The 13,825-nt window shown below is 42.1% G+C and overlaps 1 protein-coding gene across 1 annotated transcript in view; it reads left to right on the plus strand.

Annotated features, from left to right (window-relative positions):
• The window catches only part of GRID1 (glutamate ionotropic receptor delta type subunit 1), a 1,935,592-nt gene that overhangs the window by 1,865,927 nt on the left and 55,840 nt on the right, over nucleotides 1–13,825 (plus strand). The window contains exons 14-15 of the mRNA XM_030203368.1: nucleotides 980–1,146; nucleotides 8,150–8,390. Coding sequence (XP_030059228.1) covers nucleotides 980–1,146; nucleotides 8,150–8,390 — 408 coding nt within the window. The remainder of the gene's footprint in view (nucleotides 1–979; nucleotides 1,147–8,149; nucleotides 8,391–13,825) is intronic.

Consider the following 13,825-nt stretch of genomic DNA (forward strand, 5'->3'; position numbering starts at 1 on the left):
ATATAGAATCCGGGAATAAGCGCTTTTCTATAAAGGATGCATGCCCTTTATAGAATTGCTCTCAGTGCATCACATTTTCAGTGCCAATTTTTAGGTACCGCTTATAGAATTTACCCCAATGTGCGCATAATCAAACTGGCCTTTATGCATCATTAGTACTGGAAATTGACTGTAAATCAATTTCCAACTTCAAATGCAGCAAAAATTGAGGATATGAGAACTTTCTGAAGTTAAAGTCAGAAAATCTCTGATTTCCCTGTGTAGATTTTCATGATGATGCAAATTGAGAGCGCAGAAATCCATACAGGAGTTTCCTCCAGTTCTCATCTGGTTGACCTCTTGGTGATTCAGAAACTCCCCCCTTTTAAAAGTAGTTCATATATTCACAGCAAAGATTTCTGTTGAATCTTCCAGAGCAAATGAAAATCTAATTAATGTGAACAATGTAAAGCTCTGCTAGTTTGTATAGACGAATACTCGTCCATTTGCATTCAGTCCTTCCACCTTTCTTCTGAATATCTAATATTTGTGCTAGAGACATAGAAGAAAAGCAGTTTTGAAATATATTAGAAAAGTAATGATACCTTCAACTGAACCCACGGATGTTCTTTAAATCCAAAAGGTTTCTCACATTTTTATGTTAGGTACAATGATTCACACTGCACACACTCCTTGGACTGAATTCCAATGACTATTGATATTTGAGGAAAGCTGCGTATGTGTATTACCATTAATCAGTCATGGCCACAAACAGTACTTTGTGGAAAAAATCAAGTACCTCGTCTTTAGTGTAACAAGGAGTGACTATTATCAGAACATCAATTCTTTAAATGAGCCCTTCATTTTGTTGTCATTCCAAGAATGACAATTTTCATTTAGTGTTCTTGTCTCGTACCATGATTGAAGGCAACGCCTTGTTATTCTTAAAAACAGAGAATGCAAGCTGTAATTTTTTCTTTCTTTCTTTTATTCTTCACAGGCAAAAAAAGGAAATTATGCTTTCTTGTGGGATATAACAGTGGTAGAATTTGCTGCTTTGACAGATGACGAGTGTGCAGTGACAGTAATTGGCAACAGCATTAGTAGCAAAGGGTATGGAATAGCTCTCCAGCATGGCAGCCCCTATAGGGATATCTTCTCACAGAGGTAATGTGGAACTGTGCTATGTTTCTGAAAGTTCATAAAATGGCTCTGTTCAGAGTTTGTAATGCTGCTTCACAATCAATAAGGAGGGTAATTCTGAACTGATTTTATGCAAGTAATTCACGTTTACTTGAACAAAAACACAAGTTAAAAATTGTCATCCCCCATACCCTCCATATGTGGGAAAATGATAGGCACTGTTTTATCATACATGTATTTTTGCATATGTAGAACAATAGGTGGAGCTACACGAAAAATGGAAAGTATACGGAGTGATTACATTTTTAATCAGCACACATGATTTTTCACATTTAGGGGCCCTTTTACTAAGGTGCGTGGGCGCCAATGCGCATCCACCGCATGTCAATTTGGAACTACCGCCCAGCTATCGCGTGCCACGGGCGGTCATTCCATTTTTTACATGCGTCTGATCCGTGTGTCAGAAAATATATTTTTTTATTTTCTACCACATGGCGCTAACCAGGCGGTAATCGGCAGTGTACGTGTGCTGACAACTACTGCCCGGTTAATGTGCGAGACCTTACCGCTAAAGCAATAGGTGGTGGTAAGGTCTCAGGCCCAAAATAGACGCTTGCCGATGTTTATTTTACCGCACGTCCATTGTCAGCCAGAAAAAGGCCTTTTTTGCAGGCACACTGAAAAATGTACCTGCACGTGTCCAATACACATGCCTACTACAGTGCAGGCCATTTTTCAGTGCACCTTAATAAAAGGACCCCTTATTTTGCTGGTGCTCCATTGAAGGTACAAAGGACACAGATATACAAATGCCTGTATTGTATGGTCAGTCAGACTTTCCAAAGGGAAATACTGTGGGCATTTACATTTACATGCTGATTATGCGTGTAAATCATTAGAATAATGGTGCATATGCGCATAGGTGTGCATTTATAGGTGTAAATGCCAAAACTCAACTTTTGCACAAATCTGTAAATATGCAGATTTTACAGATAGACAACACATAGGTGGAGTCTGAGTGGGGCATGGGCAGGACTCATATGGGATACACATAACTTAGGGTTCCTTTTACTGAGCTGCGGTAAAAGGGGGCCTGTGCCAGCATCAGCACATGTGTTTGATGCACTCTGAGGCCCCCTTTTACCGCAGCGGGTAAAAAGCTGTTTTTTTTTGTCTCGAATAGAAATGGCTGTGCTTACCGCATGGCCATTTCGGGGGAGAATTTACCTCCACACATTGAAGTGGTGGTAAGGGCTGCCGCGCTAACCTGGGCGATTACCGCCAGGTAAGGACCAACACTACAAAAATAGAAAATATTTTTGTAGTGCTGGAAATGGCGCGCGCTGGGGGTGGGGAACTACCGCTGGACTCCTGCTGTAGCCCAGCAGTAGTTCCTGATTGCCACATGGCAGTGGCGTAGCCAGGGGTGGGCCCGGGTGGGCCAAGGCCCACCTACCTTGGGCTCAGGCCCACCCAGTAGCAGCACACCTATGAAGTGTCTGGCAGGGATTCCCAAGCCCCACCAGCCAAACATTCCTGTCCTTCCTGCATACCAGCCTTCCCTCTGATATATTCCCGCCTATGCGGAAACAGGACGTTGCATCAGAGGGAAGGCTGTGGAGCCAACATGAGCAGTGTCTATTATTTGCTGCTTGCTGCCAGTGAAAATCTGTTATTTAAAAGGTATGGAGGGAGGGGATGTTTGAGAGACCACATGGCATGCAGGCGAGAGAGGGAGAGGCCAAATCACTTGTGGGACAGGGCGGAGTTCTTCTGCCCACCCATCTTGGGCCCAGGCCCACCCAAAATTGTGTGTCTGGCTATGCCCCTGCCATGTGGTAAGCCTGTGGTGGGCTTATTGCTGCTTAGTAAAAAGGGCCCCTTATAGAATACTACAAATTTCATGCATATTGCTATTATTTGAGCACAAGCAGTTATCACAAATCAGTCAAAAAGGTGTGAAGTTAACAGCCATTCAGTATCATACAATTCACTCCATATGTATCGTGATTAGCTGTGTCATTAGCCAGATTCAAAATCTATGAAAAATGCGGAGGAAAAAGCCACAGTGCAGGACATTTTACAATTCAAAATGTATGATATGTAAGCCTACTGTATCGATTATCAGCAGAAAAAAACCTCTCCCATCAAAAACATTTATTTCTTCTCAAGATTTTCTATAAAGAATTCAAGTTAAAGAATTTCAACGACAGCTACTTAGCTTTAAAGGCAGCAATGCATCATGTTCAAAGTAGTCCCCCCGACGCTGGCCACCCTTTCGTGGGACAACTCCGCTGCTTCAGGGGTCAGTGTGCTCTCTCGCTTAACATTTCTAACTGTGCACGTTAAAAATAAAATATAGAAAATCTTGAGAAGAAATAAATGTTTATATGCACTGATATAGAATGTGGCCCTCTGTACCTAAATCTACGTGCTGGGATTTTTGCCATGTTTTCATTGGTGTAAATGGAGAAGCATAGATGTAGGTGTCAACTAAGCATATTCGATATACTGTGCCTAAATCTAGGCACTGCTTATAGAATATGCTTAGGCAGAAATGTTTTCTGCGTGGATTTTTGTTAGGCGCCACATTTAGAATCCTCTCTAGTGTGGATTTTTGCCACACTGGCTGTTTTAACATGCATTAGAGGTTAGCACAGGTGTGCAGTAAAACTCACACTAGCTGCTTAATACAGCTTAGCAAACGGGCTTTCTCTTGACTTTTAACTCTAAGCATGTGCTTAGTTGGCCATTTCATGGTGCTTTTCATTTTTAAAAAAATGAATGGCACATCCCTCAAACAAACACAATCTTAGTTGGATTTAGCTCACTACTTTTTAATAGTAGTAAAGACAAGTTACATTGATGTACACTAAGTATTTCCCTGTCACCAGAAGGCTTACAGTCTGGCAGCTAGAGATAATAGCATGTGCAACCACATTAGCACAATACTGTTAACCTGCATGATTTTACTGCAGGTGTCTTTTTCTATAATGCAGCCTAGTTAATAATAACATAGTAGAGTGTTTAATATGGCAGCAAACATTAGTAACTCCAGCTGTAAATGTGTACTTGGAGAGTTAAGTGCCTACCAAAGGCTTGTTGATTTGATGTGGGGTAAATTTAGAAAGGAATTGCATGACATGCAAAGTTACTCCACAGATTAAGCAGGAAAAATAAGCACAATGAAAAAGAGGGCACATGCTTTTATGAAATCCAAGTGTAGACATGTTCGGAAATAGAGTGTGGGGAGAGCATGATATCTACAAGTTTCGTAAGGCTGTTCTATGGCAACACATAGGAAACTGTGTTGTCTTCATTAAAACAGTCCCAAGCTGCACTAGTAAATAAGCTTAGTGTGTCCTAATGCTAGACTTTCCCACTAAAGAGTTGCACGGGGACAGAAATCTTACCCATCCCTGTACGTCCCTCCTGGAATCTTACCCGTCCCCACCCATCCGCGCAAGAATGTAATGGTACATTTTAAAAAATTCCGGTCGGCTCAATCGGTTTCTCTCTGGGTTTGAGCCACAGCACTGCAGGCAATGAAGAAACAAAAATTGGAACTTGGAACACTCTGGTGCACACAGATAAGACTTGTCTCTGATTGGTACTGTGTTGAGAGGTCACCAAATACCCGCACCAGTAAGGTCAGGTGACATCTGATGCTCGTGCCTGTGTCAGAGCTGAGGTCTGTGAATCAGCCTGGGACAGAGAGGATTAATAGTAAAATAGTAAGTGATGGCAGATAAAGACCTGAAAGGCCCATCCAGTCTGCCCAATAGTCACACTCATTCTAAATTCATGATTAAATCAACAATAAACATGATATATAATTTGATTATGGTCTTTCTTTGGTGTTTCTGGGACATAGCCCAAGAAAGTCCATCCAGCCCTATCCAACTACTGGAATTGTCATCGAAGCCCACTCTAGCCTATTCGACTTCTCATTTGCGGGACACATACCATAAAAGTCTGTCCAGCACTTTCCTCATGTTCCAGCCACTGAAGTTGCTATCTAAGCCCTTTCCAGCCCATCCTAAACCAAATTGCCAAATATGAGACACAGATCATACAAGTCTGCCCAGTATCGGCCCTAGTTCATCACAGTCAAAGTCTTTATCTAAGCATCATTCAACACATCCACACACATGCAGCCATTTAAGTTTAGGTTTTTTTATAACTTCCATTTTCTAATTAGAGATCCTCTGTGTTCATCTTGCGCCTTTTTGAATTCCATCACCGTTAGTGTCTCTACCACCTCCTTAATGAAAGGCTTTCCGCATTTGAGCTGTTAAAGCAAGGAGGAGGAGATAGCACTCAAAGAACTTTGGTACCCGGTAGGTGAGAGGCTGGACCAGATGCATATTACACTTCTATGGGAACCCTGCAGGAATTGTTTCTATCCCCATGGGAGCCCTTCAGAAACTGCTTCCGTCCCCACGGGAACCCTGCAGAACTGCTTCCATCCCCACGGGAACTCCGTGGGTTCGGTGGGATTCCTGCAAACCCCGTTCCCATGCAGGCCTCTATTTACCATGCACTAAGCCCATTTCTATCGCAGCCATAAATATGGCATATTTCAATTATTTCATTTTCTGGCTTTGTGCTCATGCTAGCATGAGTGCGCAGCCACTGAAAAAAATTAATGTGAGAGCCCTTATCACCTCCTATTTAGGAGGTGTTAAAAGATACCACGTTAACGTTAGCATTATTCAGTTAGCACGCACTAATGTCAGGGGTATGTACACATGAATAGTTCTTCCACACCCATTTTCTATTCTTAAAATGCCCCACCCTCCAAAAAAATACCATGTGGTTAACATGAGCAAATTGCAAAATAAACACAAAACGCTTTACCGTGTCGTGCGTGAGGCCATTTTTCTCTCATTTAAGGGTGAATATATGGTGCCAAAATACTCAGCACAAAAAAAAGCGCTAATCTATAAACCATGCTTAATGTTAGGCGCAGTTTATAGTATTTATTTATTTGTTACACTTGTATCCCACATTTTCCCACCTTTTTGCAGGTTCAATGGGGCTTACATAATACCATTAGGCGATCGCCAATTCTGGTATGAACAAAATACAGAGTGAAGTTGTAGCAGGGTAAAGTTCATGTGTGACAAAAAACATTTGGGGATCGTAAAGAAGAGGAAGGGTTTAGTTATTTTCAGTATGGCTTTGGTTTTGTTGTGTTGCAGGGTTCAGGCATTTAGGCTGGATCATTAGGACATGCCTTTATGAACAGGTTAGTTTTTAGTGCTTTCCGGAAGTTTAATATAGTGCTTACACCCAATAATCTAGCCTAACTTTAGGCATGGCCATTTGCACCAACTGAAATGTGGTGCAAATGTACATGCCTAAATTTATTTATTATTTATTTATTTATTTGTTACATTTGTACCCCGCACATTCCCCACACATAACAGGTTCAATGTGGCGTACATAGTAGTAAGATTACAATGTGTAGTACAGAGAAAACAGGTTAATCTTAGCAGAGTAGGTGAAGGTGCTAGTTTAACCCTGTATTCTGCACACCTTTTTTTAAACTTTCACGTAAAATTTAGGTGTAGATCCCATGCGCAAGTACTAATTAAATATAATTACTGCTAGTGATTGCTTGTTAAAAAGCCAATTATTGGTGCTAATTAGCTGCTATTCAATTAAATTGCACACACAACTTGGGTACACATCCAAATTTGTGTGCTTAATTTTTGGTAACTTTTATAGAATTAGGGGGTTAGTGTATATTAGTGCTTAAAGCTGTTTAGTAAAAGAGCTCCTATGAGTTTAGATCCCTAGTTGCTGCTGCCAATGCTTGCTCCAATCTCAAAATGGCTGTCATGACCTCCAGTGGCAGTATTGTGAGACTGCAGCTGGAGTTTGCAGCACCCATTTTGGTGGTGGAGACCACATGGGCAGCAGTGATTGGCGATTGCTTCTGTATGATTTCCTACTAGACCAACATTGACTCAAAGTCAGACTGGGGTTCTATGAGTGGGCTTGGGGAAGTGAAAAGAGTAAGAGCTATTTTTGTTCGAGGGAAGGAAGGAGGAAGAGGAAGGGAGGAGGGTGTGGAGGTTATTATTGCTCAGGGGAGGGAGGACGGAGCGGAGGTTGGTGTGGTTCTGGGCAGGGTAATTTCAGTTTCAACTTTGGTTTCATCCAAAACTGAGCGGCTAATTTCGGCCACAAAATGGTTCTGATCACCTTCTACCTACAGTTGCACCAGTCATAGACCTGGTGCAACTATGGGCACCCAAATACACAAGGGCATATGTAAGTTACTGTATTTTAAGTGGCAGGCTATTCTCCATTCATGTGAATGCCTCCCCCCCCCCCCCCCCGTGTGTTTACACACTATGCCATTTCTGTGCACCCTTAGAGAATAGTGTTTAGGTGTTATGCTACTAATGCTTCTACGTACTTTGCAAGGAAAGTGGCCTTATTCTGTACACTTACGTACCCAAGTGGCATGCCAATGTGGGCGCCTCTTATAGAATCAGGGAACAGTGCTATTTAACATGCTCACTAAGATGGCCTTAATAAACACATTCCTACAGCTTCTTTGGATAATTTATAAGTTGGTTCAATATAAACTCTTACAATAAATAAAGAATGTAGTTTAAAATGCACATGTTAAGTTGATATATACCATCTGTTATCCATATAATTACTGTAGGGATGTCTACTCACAATTTCAGAGGAAACATTATTACCATTTATGATAATAACATATAAAAAATGCTTACAAAGTTGTCAAAAGGGGTTAATGAAAATCTGAATCACACAAGACAAAAGGAGCTACTAAAATCCAAAATTTCTTAATGACATTAATAAAAATGTGTATTCACATGATATTGAATGAAATGCAGTTACTGTTCCTGTAACAGACAAAGTAATTTCAGGCTACAATTCCAGTTCTAGTAATTTTAATCTATTTGTGTGTGATTGTGAAATTCAAAATATATTGGCTGAACTCTTATAAATTACATGTTACGCTAAATTGTGTTTTCTTTTTCAGGATTCTCGAATTACAAGGCACAGGAGACTTGGATGTCCTGAAACAAAAATGGTGGCCACGGATGGGTCGATGTGATCTTAACAGCCATGCTAATGCACAGACTGATGGGAAGGCACTGAAGCTTCATAGTTTTGCTGGAGTCTTTTGCATTTTAGCAATAGGCCTTCTGCTTGCCTGTTTAGTGGCAGCACTGGAATTATGGTGGAACAGCAACCGCTGCCGTCAAGAAGCACCTAAAGAGGTTCATCATTATTATTCTAATAACAATTAGAAGCAAAATAGATTAATATACTGTGGTGCAATATGAAGTTTAGGAGTTATGGCAGAAGATATCATTCAGAGATTAGATTTGAAGCAGGAGAATTGAGAAGTTCCAAACTAGATTTCCTCATCTACCACAAACTCAGGACACTTTATATATTGTGCTTCTATTTATGCAGGCGTGATTAGATAACTGTTCCTCTTATGAACTATTATGCTTCCACTGAGAAAATGCTAAGACTTTTACTCCAGAGGTGCTGACATGTATATAAGAATTAAGATTGGAAACCCTAGAGCAGGGGTGAGTAACTTTGGTCCTTGAGAGCCACAATCCAGTCAGGGTTTCAGGATCTCCCCAATAATTATACATGAAATCTATTTGCATAGAATGGAGGCAGTGCATGGAAATATATCTTATGCATATTCATTTGGGAAATCCTGAAAACCCGAATGGGTTGTGGCCCTCAAAGACAGAGGTTATCTTCCCCTGCACTAGAGAGAGCCAATTTAGGTGAGGTATGCTGTGCAAATTCAGACTATTAGCCATAGGGGCCTTTTTACTGAAATTAAGTTTCACAGTTGTTGCATGGAAGTTGCCCATATTGCTGCATGGTAACTACAAAGCCTTTGCATTAGGTGACTTTAAGTGATCTGTGTTATCTGCTGTAATAACTGTTAATATGTAATAAATTAATGTGCATTAATTGCAAGGGGCAGTACATGCCCTTTCCCTCCTATTCCTTATCCCATTCCATGCTATGCAGTTAATGTGGGAATTAGCATGCACTAAGTGGGTAACCTATAAAAGGTTGCCTAAATGTAAGTGACAAGAATGCACACATATGTACACAAATGTGCACATAATTGACAATGTTCCAGCTAAGTGCTATTCTGTAAATTCGCACCTACATGTAATGAGTGGGTGTTCACATGGGCAGAGTTTGGATGGAGCACACATTTATGCACATAGATTATAAAACAGTACACACACATTGTCTTACTGTCTAGGCATCAGCATGTAAGGGGATATATAGAATACTACCCCTCACCCTTAAGAATGATCCCTCAGGTGCTTAAAACCCTTAGGTCTGCCCAGAGAGGAAGTGAGATGGGAGGGGTGGAGCCAAAGGGTCAGGAACCAGGAGCTATAAAAGGCAGATCCAGAGTGGGGTTAAGAAGGCCTAGGGATGGAAGAAGCGATCTCCAGCATATAACCTGGCTGAGTTAAGCCAACCTTTTCAATTGGATACTTGTGAACCCAGTTCTGAGGCCCGGCTGGCCCAGAGAGAGTGAGAATGAACTTTACAGACTGTATTTGGGGTGTGGCAGTCAAGGTCATGGACTGTGTTTGGGCCTTGTCAGCCAAAAGCCCTATAAAGACTTTTTCCCTCTGAATTAAAGAGATTTTACCTTTTTATTCCTGACCCTGTGAAGCAACAGGCCTCAGGCTTAGTGAATAAAGCATTTACCTTATTTCCTCTACCTTGGCTGACCATGTTATTTGGAGGCCTAACCTCAACCCTTGCTCACAGTATCACAAGCTGCTATACCAATACTTCTATACAGAAAAGTAGGTGCCTACTTTACCATATAGAATAGACTCCAAATGCAGTTTGGGTGCCTAAAATCAGGCCCCACTTTATAAAATTACTCTCTAAGGGGGCAGTTCTACAACTGGGTGCTTCCTTTTAGGCACTCTGAAGCCCTGTAGTAGAAACCTGGGTGACCAGGTTCAGTTATAGAATACTAACATGACCCAGTATTGTGAACACTTAACATTAAGATGCTCGCAGTTACACCTTATGTGGAATTGGTGTAAGTATGGATGCCTAAATGTGTCAGAAATGTGCGTAACTTACAGTATTCTGAAGTTACCCTCATAAGTCGGAACTCTGCCCATGCTCTAGCCTTGTGTCTACCTCCACTGCAAATATGCGCCATGTAAGTTAAGTGGATATTTGCAGAATAATGTGTAGGTGCCCTGCTGACACTTTGAATGGGCATGTGTTCACTTACGCATGTAAGTGCTAGTATTCTAACATTTACTCATGCAAGGAGTGCGTTAATGCAGGCTCCTAGATTATGGAATTGTCCTTTAAATGTCAAGCCACTGCATTAACTGATAGCTCAGCCAGGCACTAATAGCACACACTAATTCCCATGTTAACAACTTAATGCACTTTGATAATGGTCCTCATAGATTTTTCAATCCAGATACAAAAGCTATGCAGTGGATGTAATGAGACTTTAAAATCTATGTATAGCTTAAATGTAGTTCAAAGAGAGAGTATGAAAACTGAGAAAACTATAGGAGGGTATGCCTGGTTAATAGGAATGAAATACTGCAATACCTAGATTTATCTAGTTATTCTTTTTTTCTTTTTTTGTGCCATTAATGACTGTTGTTCTTCCAATGCAAATAGTTGTTTGCAACCATATCATGTTGTGTTGTCTTTAATGCATGTTGAAAGTCATTTCTATGCACATTTTTTTCTACGTTACAAATGTGTGAATACTTTTTAATGAAATTTAAGGTTGATGATTCCTTAGGGCTATGCTCACTTGTATAAGATATTTAAACATTACAAACTATAAAAGTAAATTTTTAATTCAGGAGTGTAATTTTTAACATCTTTTTTAATGTTGATGTTTGCACACAAAACTAGAGGTTGAGGTAGTGACCTACATGTTTATGAACAGGAAACACACTAAGGTGCCCTTTTACTAAGCAGTGGTAGGGCTAACGCGCAGGTAGCATGCGCCAAATTGACGCTACTTCTGGGGTGGCGCAGGCACCCAGTGGTAATTGTGAAGCTGGCATGCACTCAGAGGCATTTTCGAAAGAGAAGGGTGCCCATCTAACGACACAAATCGGGAGATGGGCATCCTTCTCTCAGGGTTGCCCAAATCGGCATAATCGAAAGCCGATTTTGGATGTCCTAAACTGCAGTCCGTCACGGGGACAACTAAAGTTCACGGGGGGATGTTGGAGGTATAGCGAAGGCGGGACTGGAGCGTGCTTAAGAGATGGGCATCCTCGGCTGATAATGGAAAAAAGAAGGGCGACCCTGATGAGAATTTGGTCGACTTTACTTGGTCCATTTTTTTTTCATGACTAAGCCTCAAAAAGGTGCCCAAACTGACCAGATGACCACCAGAGGGATTCGGGGATGACCTCTCCTTTTTTTTTTTGCCAGCCTCTGTACCAGCCTCAAATGTCATACCCAGCTCCATGACAGCAGTATGCAGGTCCCTGGAGCAGTTTTAGTGGGTGCAGTGCTCTTAAGGCAGGCGGACCCAGGCCCATCCCCCCCACCTGTTACACTTGTGCTGGTAAATGTGAGTCCTTCAAAATCCACCCGAAACCCTCTGTACCCATATGTAGGTACCCCCCTTCACCCGTAAGGGCTATGGTAGTGGTGTGCAGTTGTGGGGAGTGGGGTTTGAGGGGGGGGGGTTGGCTCCTCTCACGACCAAATGCCTTGGATATGGTCATTTTTGAGATGGGCGTCCTCATTCCATTATCGCCGAAAACCGGGGACAACCATCTCTAAGGTCGCCCATCTCAACATTTAGGTCGACCAACTCTAAGGTCGACCTAAATGTTGAGGTTTGGGCGTCCCCGACCGCATTATCGAAATGAAAGATGGACGCCCAATTTGTTTCGATAATAGCGGTTTCCCCGCCACTTCACTGGGACGTCCTTAGAGATGGGCACCCTTAGAGATGATCGTCCCCGTTCGATTATGCCCCTCATTGTTTGCCACAGTAGAATATATTTTTCTATTACCTCGGGGGTGTTTCTGGTGGTAATTGGCAGTACGGCCAGATTGGCACACGTTGCATGATTACCGTACTGTTAGCACGTAAGCCCTTACTGCTAGGACAATGAGTAGCACTATGAGCTTGGGCAATAAATAGCCTTGTACTACTGATTGTAGCGCACGGCCATTTACTGCCCCATTAAAGAAGTCTTTTTTTTTCCCCAGCGTGCGCCAATTTCATGCGTCCAAACTACCGCAGGCCACTTTTTACTGCAGCTTAATAAAAGGACCCCTAAGACAGTGGCGTACCAAGGGGGGGCGGTGGGGGTGGTCCGCCCCGGGTGCACGCTGCTGGGGGGGGTGCCGCGCACCTGTCGGCTCTTCGTTTTCATGCTCCCTTTGCCCTGGAACAGGTTACTTCCTGTTCCAGGGCACAGGGAGCATGAAAACGAAGAGCCGGCAGGCGCGCGGCACCCCCCACAGCGGCATGCACCTGGGGGGGTTCTTTCGCCGGAGAATCGGGGGTGTCGCGCTGTTCCGGGGGGGGGGGCGCATCGGCGATCCGCCCCGGGTGTCAGCCCCCCTAGGAACGCCACTGCCCTAAGACTTGAGCTTGTATGGTTTTTTTTTCATGCATTGCTCCATTCATTTAAAACAAAACAACAAAACAATATACAAAGTTTGGACATGACAAGTAATAAATGTTATGCATAGTCTGATAGGCCAAATGTTTATTAAACTTCACAATTAATGAGCTGCCATGATACAAAAACATAGGAGTACTTTTACTAAGCAGTGCTAAAAAAGTGGCCAGCATGGGTCTTTCCCATGTGCTAAGGCCAGTTTTAACACTGCTGGGAATTGGCTGATTTTACATTTCTGCAGTAATGTCCACGTGTTAATTTTCCAATTAACTCTTGGTCATTAGCACGTTAGCACTTACTGACACCTATTTTGTAGGCAGTAAAGGGCTCATGAGCTAATCAGTTAGCACATGGCAATGCCCACACCCTAATTGATTAGCACAGCTGTGCACACTCCCTGTCCCCAAACATGTCCTCAGCACTAAAAAATAAATTATTTTTAGCACATGGGTAGCACGCGCACATTCAAAATTTACCATGGGACACCTGGGTGACATTTTAAGGTAAGGTAAACATGTGTTAGTGCTTGCAGCATCTTAGTAAAAGGGCACCATAGAAAAGAATCTATTTTATTTATTACGTTTGCTATTCTGCCCGTCTGATACACACCAATCAAAGTGGTTTACAATGATGGGTAAGCCATAAAAACCCTAAAAACTTTAGGACGTATACATTATAAGAGGGCATCTAAACAGTAGACATTCAATCCACACAGTGTTGGAATTAACTCTTTTGTTGTCTGTCATACACTGTCCTATCTTATTAGCTTTCCTGGTGTCCTCATATTGAAAACATATGTTTTAAGGTCTTATTAAAATGATCTAGTTGGCTCTGAAATGGGAGATGTTGTGGAAGAGAATTCCACATAGTGAGAGCTAAAATGTTAATTCTTTAATAGAATCCATTCTGGCACATGAACAATGTGGAATCACCAGATGATTCTGGTTCTGAGATTTCAACCTATTTCTTGGACTAGAATGGCCTTCCAGTCTCACTCAGGAAGCACA

The sequence above is a fragment of the Microcaecilia unicolor genome, chromosome 5 (genome assembly GCF_901765095.1).
Source record: "Microcaecilia unicolor chromosome 5, aMicUni1.1, whole genome shotgun sequence".
NCBI classification, from domain to species: domain Eukaryota; kingdom Metazoa; phylum Chordata; class Amphibia; order Gymnophiona; family Siphonopidae; genus Microcaecilia; species Microcaecilia unicolor.